The 13430-nt window shown below is 33.9% G+C and overlaps 1 protein-coding gene and 1 long non-coding RNA gene across 9 annotated transcripts in view; one reads left to right on the forward strand and one right to left on the reverse strand.

Moving 5' to 3' along the window:
• LOC136787892 (adhesion G-protein coupled receptor V1-like) overlaps positions 1–13430 on the forward strand; it is an 82963-nt gene that overhangs the window by 20498 nt on the left and 49035 nt on the right. For all 8 annotated transcript variants that reach the window (XR_010826959.1, XR_010826961.1, XR_010826962.1 and 5 more), the window contains exons 15-25: positions 1899–1977; positions 2467–2605; positions 3110–3251; positions 3738–4000; positions 5587–5762; positions 6604–6728; positions 7605–7771; positions 7857–8000; positions 9245–9352; positions 10372–10476; positions 11891–12004. Coding sequence is in view for 3 of the 8 variants with exons in the window: in XM_066985288.1 (XP_066841389.1) it covers positions 1899–1977; positions 2467–2605; positions 3110–3251; positions 3738–4000; positions 5587–5762; positions 6604–6728; positions 7605–7771; positions 7857–8000; positions 9245–9352; positions 10372–10476; positions 11891–12004 (1562 nt within the window). In the remaining 5 variants the exon portion in view is untranslated. The remainder of the gene's footprint in view (positions 1–1898; positions 1978–2466; positions 2606–3109; positions 3252–3737; positions 4001–5586; positions 5763–6603; positions 6729–7604; positions 7772–7856; positions 8001–9244; positions 9353–10371; positions 10477–11890; positions 12005–13430) is intronic.
• Positions 4609–9360, reverse strand: LOC136787914 (uncharacterized). Its single transcript, XR_010826977.1, has 3 exons — positions 9226–9360; positions 8560–8712; positions 4609–7763 (listed from the first exon to the last, which is right to left on the reverse strand). It is a non-coding gene; the product is annotated as an uncharacterized lncRNA (long non-coding RNA).

Below are 13430 nucleotides of genomic sequence, written 5' to 3' on the forward strand. Positions count from 1 at the left end.
GGTTATTTAGAAGAAACATCATAGAATATGAAATAGATTTATTATTACACTTAATCTCTTGCTTTTTAAACTCTGGGAAAATTTAAATTAATTTTCGTAGAGGAGTTAGTAATTATCAGTTGGAAAGGACAATTATTTGAAAAGTTTATTGGTGATTTTTTCATCTGATTTTCATTTACAAACTACAAAATGGAAAAAAAAAGTAAAAAAAAAACTTTATGTGGCTACTCTGCTCACTCTTTTAAAAAAGTCTGTTTTTATTCTTTTATCACTTTTAGGAAACATATTTTATGGTTTTCCTACTCTTGCAATGATCTTTATTATTTGCTTAGTCTGCTTCTCATTTTGCTTCTTCAGAATTCAGTAGAATAGTAGTCATTAGCTTTAAGAACTGTTGGATTATCCTGTGGTACTAAAGACTAGTTATATAATGTCAGACATCTTCTTTGACTCTTTTCCCTTTTCTTTGCATGCTTATAGAAGTGACTGAGTTAATTCGTTACAGATTGAAAGGTAACTTGCAAGACTCATTGCTGATTTGTGAATAGTTGAGTCTAAAATATGAAAGGAGTAGCATATAAGAATGAAAGATTCATCCAAACTAAACAGTGTTGTATAGTCTCACTTTCTCTTTGGCTGTCTCCTTGAACCATGACCATTTAACACTGATGTGACACTGCATTGGGTCAGCTTTACTTACAATGAGAAAATAATAGTTTTAAGTCATAAGGAAAAAATGTGTTCACATAACATGTCAGTGAATTCTTCTGGTAGAAGAAATAGCCTGACTCAAATACGTGTGTCCGCGTGTGTGTCTGTGAGCAAACTCTTACAGATCCTGGGTGAACAGATCTGACTTCAGGGTGACATGAGAAAATGCAGGAGTGAAGCAGAAATGTCTCTGATTGCCATTACTCCCTCAGGATTTGTAAACCTCAGTAACACTTCTGTTGTCTGTGTAGAGCTATTGCTCATCGTCATCTCTACCTCATAGTGACAGGCTTAGATTCATGGCAATAATCTTCTACTTTTGTTCAGTTTTATCTGAATTGATGGAAAAATGTATATGGATCTAAACATAATATACTTATGGCAGACTCGGTGAAGTCAATTTGGTTTTAGAAAGTAAGTTGAAGTTTATAAAAAGTAAACAAGTAAGTTAAGGTAGTTGTGTGGTGCGGTTGTCTGAAAAACAACAACCTATTTTCTGAGAAGTATTAAGTTTTGACTGTAAAGTTCTGGTCTCTGAAGTTAGTAGACTTTTCTGACATTAACCTATTATTTGGTGTTTTTCACACTGCAGTGTATTCAATTACGATTTCAGGCTAATTGTAAATACCTGTATGTCTTTATGGAGCAGTAGAATATTACAGTATGTGAACACCCCACAAATAAATTAATAGTTGTGTATTTGTAGTGAAATCTGAGGTGTGCCATTAGAATGTATGATGAGGCACTGAAGCACAAATAGAAGATGAAATGCTGAATCATTTATTATTCTTCCTCATTGTCTTTCTCATACTCAGAATGGCAAATGCAAAATATTGAATGTCATTGTAATAAACACTTATAGTGAAGACAAATTAAGATTCCATCGCAAATCTAGACTTTATTATTTTCTAATGTTTTATGTGCTGTTTAACTTTCTACATTTTCCTTAGTCTTTTTTTTTTTTATGCATTATTAAATATTACAGTGCTAATTCAAGACGCATTATTGCACTTCTAGTAGTAAGGACTCTTTCCAGTTATCTTGCCCACTCCCATTTTCTCCTACACATTTTTTGTAAAGACACTGTAATATTAGTACCGATTGAATAAATGCTTCTGTGATTCTTGAAAATCAAGAAAATTGATTTTATTGTTCTTTAATTTTTGTCTTTCTGTTTTGCCTTTTAGATGTGGAAGGTTTAGCTTCTCAAATTGTTATCGATGCTAATGATGGTGTAAGAGGAGTAATTGAATGGGAAGGTACCAAGTAAGTCTCATCTTCCTTGAAGAACTTACTGTGCCAATTAGTGATTGGTGTTGCCCATTTTCTTTCTAAAAGTAAAACTCCTGTTAAAAATAGGGCCATGTCTTTGAGATGGTAAAGTAATCATTCAATTCAGCTGAACTAGAAAGTGGGATTCCCACACTGAAAACAAAAATTCACTATTCATCTAATCAGAATTCTTTTACTTATTACTACTTTCACTGTTGTCCTTTTATATCACCAATTTGCCTAACCTCCCCAGCCTGCATCAACTCTTCCAGCCTCACCATTCATGTAAGCAAAAAACAAAACAAAACAAAACAAAAACCTCATGTTACTTAATTCAATTTAGATAAGAGAAAAAAGGTAAAAAGGATGCGTTAGAGAACTATAATGTAGGGAATAATTCAGAGTGAAAATGTAATAAAAATGTACTATCTTTTTCAAAAGAACATAATCAGTGAACATTGAGAATTATTCTTTTTATTTTAGTTTTGAAGTTAGTGAATCTCATGGGAATCTGACAGTAATGGCTTACCGAAACAGAGGATCATATGGCAATGTGTCTGTATTTTTTTATGCCCAAAATTTGGAGGCCCAGCTGGGTTTGGATTTTAATGTAACCTCAAGGGTAAGAAGCAACTCTAAATCTAGTACTTTTTATTCTTTCAGCTTCCGTAAAAGAATATCTTCTTGATTATTCTGCAGAATGATCAGTAGTGATGCTAGATGTTTCAGCTTGTTTCAGTTGCTTTGGTAATCTAAATAGAATGAAATAAAAATATTCTTATTCTTACTATTTATTTCTTTTTTAAAAATATATTTTTTAATATAAAGCAAAATGTAAACTTTCAAACATCGATTTCAAATTTAATTTTGATTAGACATACAAACTTTTTCATAGACTATTTTTGCAACAGGACTTTCAAAATAAATTATTCTTTCTTGTCCTCATTCTGTAATGTGCTGAACCTTTATATTTCTGATTCAATCAGTTTATAAGGAACAGAGAATATGGCTCTTCCTATGCTTTCCCTTCCTTCCTATTTCACAGAATTCTGTTTACCGTAGTCAAAAATTTCTGTGTGATATTAACTGATGTAAGTATTCGGTGCTTTATGTGTTTCAACGCTAGACTCTTTTTTTTGCTGATGGAGAAAGGCATAAATCTGTTGATGTCATGATTTTTGATGATGAGATTCCTGAAGGTGATGAGAAGTTCCAGTTAATTTTAACAAATCCATCTCTGGGGCTGGAATTAGGGGAGAACACAACAGGTAAAACTTAGTTTTAATGTTCCATTTCTTTAGAATTCTGTGGCACACATTTTAATTCCACTTTTCTGAATAATCATATTTCAGAAAGCACCATTGTCCTGCTATGGTGAATCTTTATACTCCTTTGGAAGGTTCTGAAACATCCCTGTGAAATCTGTGCAATTAAAAAGTTTATATGTAAAGCAATGAATCAGAAAGCACGAAGATGAGTTTTTCAATGTGTACTACCTCACTGAACTGAGGTCTTTTTAGAGAGTTCATAATCCTTTTCTAGGAGAGACTATATTCTTCCTGTCTAGAGATCTTCCTAGTTAAAGTGAAATGCCTTCCCATTCTCTTCAGGTAATGTCATGGACACATAAGCATTATATACACACTAAAGGAAGAATGTATTTGTGTTTATGTTATGTATTATGTTACTATATATGTATATTTATATTTTACTATGTTAACCAAAGAATATTTTCATTATTTCTTTTTCAAAAGCTACAATTACTATACTTGCCAATGATGATGGCCATGGAGTTTTGTCATTCAATAACAGCAATCACTTCTTTCTGAGAGAGCAAACATCTATCCATTTGATGGAAAGTGTTGCAGTATTGAATATTATCAGAGAACCACCTCAGGGAATATTTGGCACTGTGACTGTTCAGTATCTTGTAAGTGAGATTAATTCTTCAGAGGCAACAATGGATTTGACCCCTTCTCAAGGATATATTGTGCTCGAAGAGGGAGTCAGGTTCAAGGTAATATGCTAGTTATTACCAGAGAAGTCTAGGAAGCTTTTTTTTTGGAAATATTGGAAAGATTTCAGAAATGTCTGTGCTTTATCTTCTGTTTATTTTTTCTACTTCTTTCATTCATAAAGTGAATTGAGTCATGAGCTGTGACTGATTTCCTGTTATTATCTGATGTGGAAGTGTGTGAAAATTAAATGGGCTCATCTTTAGGTGTTTCTTAGTTTGTAAGGGTTGAGGTAAATTGAAAACAGTACACTATAGATAACGTTCATGTGTGCTTTGGAACAGTTCTTTTTATGTAGTCAATCTATAGCTGAAATGCAAACTTACTTTAAATTAAAGTGATAATTTGCAAGCCTAATAGTTAAGATCAAAGTAAAAATCCCATTCTGTGATTTAACATTTTAGTTAGTCTGAACTAAACAGAATGTGCTGCAACAAATACAAAAAGTAGAACAGTTGTCTGTCTTAGGATTGGAAAATAACTTAAGTATTAAGCTCACTGCCTCTATACTGTCCTCACAAGAATGTCAGCTACAAAATGAACTAGCTTAAGTTTGTGAATCCTGACTCTTCTAAGGTTTAATCACAATTCGATTTATTTATTTTTGCCAGTAAAGCTGGTGAAGCTAGTGTTAGCATATTACAGGCAATAGGATAGAAACTGAGACAAACTTTTCTTGGAAACACTGGTTTTCAATTTCTGGCCTTTAGATGCATTTGGAATCACAATGCAGCAGATCTATAAGAAGTTGGAGCCTTCTTAATATAGTTGGTAAATATGGTTTATTGTGGAAATGAACAGAAATATAAAACATTGTAAATTTTGTATTATTTCCAAATGCATCATCACTAACTTTTTATTTTGTACAGCAAGGCTATGCGTACCTATGAAATTTTTTGCTTGTTTGAGTAGTGTGAAGGATGACAGTGAGCCCCAAATGAAAGTGAAGCACTTAGCTTTCTCTAGATTGCTCTTTGCTAGTTTGAGATTGCCTTTAGAAGACCTGATCTTCATCCACAGTGGTGTAGGAGAGGGAAAGAAGCATCGAGAGGAAAGAGTATTTCAAATCTCTCACTATTCTTGCTTTTTTTTTTCCTTTTCCTTTTCTTTCTTGACAGCACCAGTAGTGAGATTACCCTGTTTCCCTGAAGATAGCTTAGCTGCCAACTAAAATAAATTAAAACCAACTTAACTGATTACACTTATAGCTGTGTTGTGAGTATAAACTACCCAAAAATGTATGGAATAAATAGAGAACAAAAGTATGAAATTAGGATCAAAAACTTCAGAGGATCATAGGATGAGAAAAGAAAGAAAAGAGAACAACAACAACGAAAAGTGAATATGCTCATCTTAGTGTTGCACCAATGGAGGCCACTAGATGGATGGCTTTAGAACCTCAGTCTGAACTCAGTCTGAGCTTGCCTCAATTCTGTCCTCTCCAGCTTCATGAGCTGCTCTTCTCCTGCTATGCTATCCAAAGCCTTATAGTGAAATAAATTTAAAAAAAAGGTAGCACATTCTGATAGAGCTGTGTCATCATCTGTTATCATGTCTCAATAACATTGTATGCTTGTTTTGTTATCAGACGCTGCATATTTCTGCGGTACTAGATGAAGAACCAGAAATGGATGAGCACTTCATTGTCACCCTGTTCAATCCAACTGGAGGAGCCAGACTAGGCACGAGAGTGGAAACTATGATTACAATATTACAAAACCAGGCTCCACTAGGGCTTTTCAGCATCTATACAGTTGGAAATAGGTACTTTACACTGATCAGTAAAAAGGAGATAGTTGCTCATACTCCAAAGAGATAATATTTCTCTACAATTTTGTTTTTGATGGATCGCATTAAAGAAATTCAGCAACCCAATTTGTAAATCTGTAACTTTGAAAGGTATTGTGAAATACTATTACTGCTAAACAAAAGAGTAGAAAAATGCATAAAAAGGACTATTCATAATCCAAAATTTCAATTTATTTATTATTATTTTTCTTTATAAACTAATACTTCACTAGTGCCTACATATTCCACTGATAGTATTCCATGTTAAAAGTTCCAAACCTCATATCAGTGTCCAGGAAGTCATACGTTTTATAATTTACTTTCATTTTTAAACCTGTAAAAAATATACTTTCACTGAAGGCTGTTTTTCAGAAGCAAGTGACACATATGGACTGCCATTTTTAAAAACCATTCAGCTGAAACCATACAGATTAAATAAATTTACTATTTAAATAAAAAATGTATGTATGCTATTTTATTAATACATTGATATTTAGAGTTAATAATTTATATTAATATTTAATAATAATATTATCTAAACATTTATTACGTGAATTTAATATACTTAAATTTCAGTCTGTTTAAAGATTTTGTTGAATTGCCTATGATTTTGCATGATTGTAGTAAGGATCATTGGGAAACCCTAATTAATGTAGCTACCAGTCCATCAGATACTGAAACCTGTTATTAATATTTTCTTTTTATTTCTGTTGTATATTCTGCATCTGGAATTGTACAGTAAAAATCTTATTTTTATTACAGCAATGAATATACTATAAAATAATTTTTTCCTTATTTTTATGATTCTCACATTTAGGACAAATTTCATCATAATTGAAGAAGCCAACACTACAGCTTATTTGAAAGTTTCACGGAGTAATGGGCTTAACGTTTCTGTGAGCGTTGAGTGGGAGACATCATCAGATACTGCATTTGGCATCAGTACGTTCACTTTACAGAGAATGTCCACTGCTTTTGTAGAAGTGGAGATAGTAAGAGAGTAGCCAAGCATACAGGAGATGTAGCTTGGGAATGTAAATTCAAGTATTCAGACACAATTCAGTTAATATTTTCCTATGTAAGATTTAGTAGATAAAATACTTTAGCTGCTTAAGAATCACCTTGTCATCAGCCACTTCTGCCAGTTTCAGTAATCTCTATTTCTGTCTTTGCTGCTAATATGAACATTATTGTCACTAGCCATTTATTTATTTATTTATTTGTGTGTGTGTAATAAAATTTGTTCCGTACTACTTGTAACTCAGGATCTTTCTAACACAGTATAAATGACATGTGACATGCAAGAGTCTAGCTCCTGGAGTTTAGTTCTGACAAGACGGTGCTTAGGGACCGTCTTGGAATAAAAACATGAACATGTTGTAAATGGGGAACAAAACATGAACATTTTGTAATTTGTCTTTTTTTTTTTTTCTTTACTACTTGCTATCTAGCTAATTCTCTTGTTAGCTAAATTCCAAGATCAATTATTATGAGTCAGACTCAAATTGCCTATATGTCTTCCATGTGCAGTTGTAATGAATGAAAAATACATTTACTGCTTAACTCTCATTATATCCTTAGCATTGTAACATTTCTATGTATTTATATACACTTATAACAAATACTAAGACACAACTTCATCATTTCTCATACTAGGTCTGGCTTTGGGAGGTAAATAATGGGAATGGGGTTAGAAAAGATCTCAAGAGTAATATAATAGTAAATAGTGTTTTTATTTTATTTTATTTTATTTTATTTTATTTTATTTTATTTTATTTTATTTTATTTTATTTTATTTTATTTTTTACTATATTGCAGGGGGTGGTATCAGTGTCCTATCTGTCTTGCAAAGTTTTGTGGAAGAATCAGCATCTGGTTGGTGTTTCTTTACCTCAAGAGAAATCCTGTACGGTGTTCTGTTGCGTATGCCTCCAGCTTTGTTTTCTACTGTCTACCAGTGGAAAGGAGTATTTGTTCCTGTTGAGGTAAATGTTTGTTTTTGAACACCAGACATGCTAGTTAATAAGGAATTTAAGTCACAATCTTACTTTTTTTTTATTCTTCTTGCAGAATTTCAGTATGTGGAATCCTACAAGTTGTGTGTCTTTCCAAATTGGAGCCTCTTCCTACCTTGTGGTTACTCATGGAGGAGCCACACAGGGAGCTTCTAACAACAGTGTGTATGCATTCATGGCTGGACACAGATTGTTGTGGGTAAATCGATTTTAATTTTAAAATCTTAAAATAGTATGGGTTGGCAAGGACCAAGGGAGGTCCTCCAGTCTGGCCATGTTTTAGAAAAAAGCACTCTGTGTGACAAGAGTTAGTTTTGTGTCCTAAAATACTACATAACTTCAGTGATGTAAGTTTGTCATAGTTAGTTGTTTACATTGTTTGTATTTTTTATATATTTACATTTGAGGGTGCAGGGAGGATTACCTGGGAATCACAGAATCACAGAATTGTCTAGGTAGGAAGAGACCTCCAAAATCACCTAGTCCAACCTCTGACCTAACATTAACAAGTCCTTCACTAAACCATATCACTAAGCTGAACATCTAAACGTCTCTTAAAGACCTCCAGGGATGGTGACTCAACCACTTCCCTGGGCAGCCCATTCCAATGCCTAACAACCCTTTCGGTAAAGAAGTTTTTCCTAACATCCAACCTAAACCTCCCCTGGCGCAACTTTAGCCCATTCCCCCTTGTCCTGTCACCAGGCACGTGGGAGAACAGACCAACCCCCACCTCTCTACAGCCTCCTTTAAGGTACCTGTAGAGTGCGATAAGGTCGCCCCTGAGCCTCCTCTTCTCCAGGCTGAACAACCCCAGCTCCCTCAGCCGCTCCTCATAAGACTTGTTCTCCAGACCCCTCACCAGCTTCGTTGCCTTTCTCTGGACTCGCTCGAGCACGTCCATGTCCTTCCTGTAGCAAGGGGCCCAAAGCTGAACACAGTACTCGAGGTGCGGCCTCACCAGAGCCGAGTACAGGGGCACAATCACTTCCCTAGCCCTGCTGGCCATGCTGCTTCTTATACAGGCCAGGATGCTGTTGGCCTTCTTGGCCACCTGGGCACACTGCTGGCTCATATTCAGCCGACTATCAACCAATACTCCCAGGTCCCTCTCGGCCAGGCAGCTTTCCAACCACTCATCTCCCAGCCTGTAGCTCTGCTTGGAAGTGGGGGAAGAAATTCTCAAGCAATCAAGTCATAGAACATTTTCTGGAAAATGTATGATAAGTTATGTTAATTCTGTAAATTAGTTGCTTATATATATATATATATATATATAAAATATAAAGTTTTAAAAGCTATTTCATGTATAGTTTTATACATAATTTTGGAATTCTTAACATTCTATGCGTACTTTTTCTCACTATATACAATGTAATATAAAATGTATTTGTTTATATACATATGTAGATAAACATAGTCACCCTCATATTTCCCTTGCAGATACAGACTCTTTCTGTTCTGGATACCAGACGTGTGAAACATTTTGCAGTGGAGGAAGAAGACTATTTGATTATTGTGAGTCACACAAACAGTTCCAGTTCCATCCAGGTTTGAATATTCTTCAGTCTTCTCTGGCTTTAATGTGGGTAGTTTGCTTAGTTCTGAAAGGATAATGAAAGGAAGTAAATCTATAAGCATGTATTTCTGACATATTATTTTTGTTTCTATTGGAAATTTATAACAGTTAAAATTCCAGACTTGTTTGGATGTATAAATACTCTCTACCTGAGTGTATAATTTACATCTGGTTTGTTTTTATTGCTACTGTTATTTCAGTTTTGAAATGTAGCATGTAAACAAAGAAGTAGCTTCTGAATATAAACCTGTTCCTCTGAAGAGCAGGCACAGCTTCTTGCAGTAGGGTTAATTACCAATTACTGAGGGAACATTGTCATAATATATGCATTTTATAACACCCTCTGGGATAAGATGCTGTTGTTACTCCAGCAGATGATATTTGCAATAATACAGAGGTTGTATTAGTAGAACGAGTAGCTATGCCTTATTGACAGCATTCTGACAATATAATTTTGTATAGGACTTCTCTGAAAAAACATAAGAACATAAGAAAATGTTAGAGCCACAGTACTAAGCCAAGCTGCTTCTGGGATTTGTGGATATCTTCAAAATCTGTTACCTACAATAGCCTAAAAAAGTGACCAGTGACCTAAATGATTGTCCTGAGTACATTTATAGCTAGCTATCTAATAAACGACTTCATGATGGTGAAAACCTATTTTTAATGGGTGTAGGAGCTCCTAAAAATACCAGTGATGATATGTCAGTGCTTTGTGTATGTTGACTATGTTCATTTACAGAAACAAACAAACAACAACAACAACAAAAACACACAAATTGCATTACGTGATACATTTTTATCTGAAATCTTTTAAGGTTTTCATTAGCTGAACTAATTGGTTGCTAGGAAATGTATGCCATCAGTGGACTGGTTTGCGGATTGGATTAACTTGTCTGTGGGAGTTTGATATTTCTATGGTAACAGTTTCTTCATTCTGCTGTGATATTTGATCTGTGTCTGATTGTCTGTTCCTTTTCTTCCTCATTAGTCTGCCTTAATCACAGTGAATGAGCCCAGGGGCAGAAATGAATTTGTGCCGCTCACTCTAATTAGAGAGAGGGGAACCTATGGGACGGTCGTCATAACTTTTGAGGTGAGTTTATCCAAAAGACTTCATACAGTAGTCTGTTGGATTAAACTGAGAGGCTGTAATCATAATTTATTGAAGTGTTTGCAAAAGGGGAAGAAGGACAAAATACCTACATCTACATTAGGTAGATCTGTTTCATAAAAGGGATTCATATTAACCGTCATATAGAAAATACTGTAATTATCTGACTGTTTAATTGACTGTTTAACGTTAAGAGGTACTAGAGAAAACCGAGTATATTCTGTCATTTAGAAAGGTACGTGAGGCAACATCAGTATGTATTACTGGAAAATAATGCATATTAAGTATGTAAGAAGTGTCTTATCTAAGTTTTTTTAATTTTTTTAAAAAATATTTATTTTACATACAAATATTCAAGTGAGTCTTTAATGATTATCCCAACTTTGAACTGTGAGTGCTCAGGATTTGGTGAATTTCTGTATCTATAATCATCTGTATCTTGATCTCTATCTTGAATCCCCTGCAAATGAAGCTTTTGAAATAATTAATCATGTTGAATACTTATCCTGTTATTTACATATGTGATTTGAATGTGATACAATTACTGACTTCATTGCTTTCTTTTTCTTATCTAGCTCAGACTCTATTATTTACTTTAAAATTATATATAAAATCTTTCATATAGATATTTCTGTACTAGTTGCCTGGTCCTATAGGGTAAGGCTTTAATCTAGACCTCAAAGCTTTAGTCTAGACCTGTCAAAACCAGAAAAGCTTTGCACTGGATTTTATTAATACTAAATATAGCATGAATAGTTAAAGTACTGAATATGATTCTCTGTGCAATTTTTTGCAAATATGTTTGTTTTAAGGTACAGTAAATCTTACTCTCTGGACAATTACTTAGGTCTGTCTCACATCATTATATATGTATGTTGAAAAATAATTTACAAAATGTTCTAAAACCAAAAAATCCCATATGACCTTTAAGAGGCTTTGTAGTATTTTGAGTTTGACTGTTAAATTTAGTATCTTTAATATCACAAGTTAAGATAGAAGGGACACAAAACCAGTAAGTACTATTACTTTGTCTTGGAATTTATTATGAAATACTATTGATTCAAACTGAATTTGCATGAATATCCTTTCTGTAATATGAAAGAGTCAGTTATGCATCAGAATATACTAAAGAGTCCCCATAGGCCTATATGGAAGTAGTTTTCTTCCTCTTATTCTGGAAATACGGGATTTCTTCAGAGTGGTTGTTCTGACTTACACTGTCTGCCAGAAAAGAGCAGATTTTCACAACTGAATGTTCATGTAAGTTGTAAGTTGGAGATGGCTGAACAGATAGTCATTTGTTATGCAAGTCACACTGCATATTGGTTATTGTACTTGCACTGGATTTGTATTCCTGCTTTATAGACTTCTCATCAGACAAATCAATTCTTTGCAGATAAAAGATGGTCCAAACCCAGCTGAAGAAGACCTAAGTCCAGCTAAGGGAAATATTACATTCACACCTGGGAGATCAAAGCTGATTTATAATTTAACAGTGCTTGATGATCAGGTAGGAACAAGCTGACTTCATCTTAGGCTTTGATACGTAGAAGGTTAACTGAAGTTCTGGAAAGACTTAGAGTAATAAGTTACAAAAAGGCTTGGCTTAAATAAGGTTAAAAGCAGTTCTATTTGATGAAGTGATGTTAAATTTTGGCTCTCTGGTCTATTATTTTTACTCTTTCCAAGCTCCCTCTTTAATTCTCATCAGTGAATAGTTTTAGTTTATGTGCATATCCTGGCTGAGCAGACATGTTATCTTTGTCACTAAAGAAAGAATATTACACATTGAAGATTCACAGGGAAAAGGCAGATTCAAAAATATTTTTTGTCGTTGTTTGTTTGTGTTTTTTTTTTTTCAAATATGTTTCAGGGTAGAAACATATTTGAAAAAATCCTAAAAATAGATGAGATTCCTGAAACAAACATGCAGTCTTGTGGAAAGCATGAATACTAGGTGATAATTAACATTTTTCTGTTTTCAGATTGGCCAATTGAAAAAAAAAAACAACACACACACAAAAAAACCAAACCAAAACAAAAAAAAACCACAACATAACTCATAGGTTGTGAGGCTTTCTTTTTATCTCAGAGTAAACAAAACATTCTTCTAATTTGCAACTTGTGATTTTCCTTTTTTCTTACCTGCACTTTTCTTTTGTGTTTTTCTTTTCCTTTATAATAAGCTTAAGAGGGAAAACTGAGACATCAAAATAAGTATATATGATGCAAAACAACTTAGTAAGAAATTCATAAGAAAACAATAATGGTGAAAGGTGTGTGTCTCAGAAGTGAGCACAGAACTGTAAAGCAGCTTGTTTCCTTTTTACTCTTAGTTATAAAAAATGTCCTTCCACATTTCTACTGATACTCTAGTGTTAAGAGGCTGTGCCAACCTGGGGTGCTGAAGTGTAGAAACATCTCTTTCCAATTCAATGTAATATTTCAGTGACTTACACACAGAAATAAATTATTAGGGTCTTTTCTCTTGGGAGGATGTGATTTTATTTATTTTTATTCTGAGAAATGCTCTCAAACTTCTGTTTCTGAAAGTTTGATCTGTATTTGGTGTGTCTAGTCAACGTCTTTCCACTCTTTGAAAGTCTTTCACAAGTGTATGTGAAAGATGAATTTTGCACAAAAACCTTTATTGATGATGATGATGATAGAGTTCACAAGAATCCAGTAACACTACTGTCAGAACTTAATTTGAGCTTTTAGGATCTGAGTTAGGGAAACCAATGAAACAAGTATTTTTCTGAATTGTGCAGCCTTACAGAAGGTAGGGGACTGCAGTTCTGATTTCCACAGCTCTGCATTTATAGTACTTTTCCTGTGCAGGTTTCCTTTTTAAGTATAATTGCAACTTTAAGAGAAAATTAAAGAGGCAAGGCAGCACTGGAAATCATTTATACTATTATATTCGAAGTTTGACT

The sequence above is a fragment of the Anser cygnoides genome, chromosome 31, assembly GCF_040182565.1.
Source record: "Anser cygnoides isolate HZ-2024a breed goose chromosome 31, Taihu_goose_T2T_genome, whole genome shotgun sequence".
NCBI classification, from domain to species: domain Eukaryota; kingdom Metazoa; phylum Chordata; class Aves; order Anseriformes; family Anatidae; genus Anser; species Anser cygnoides.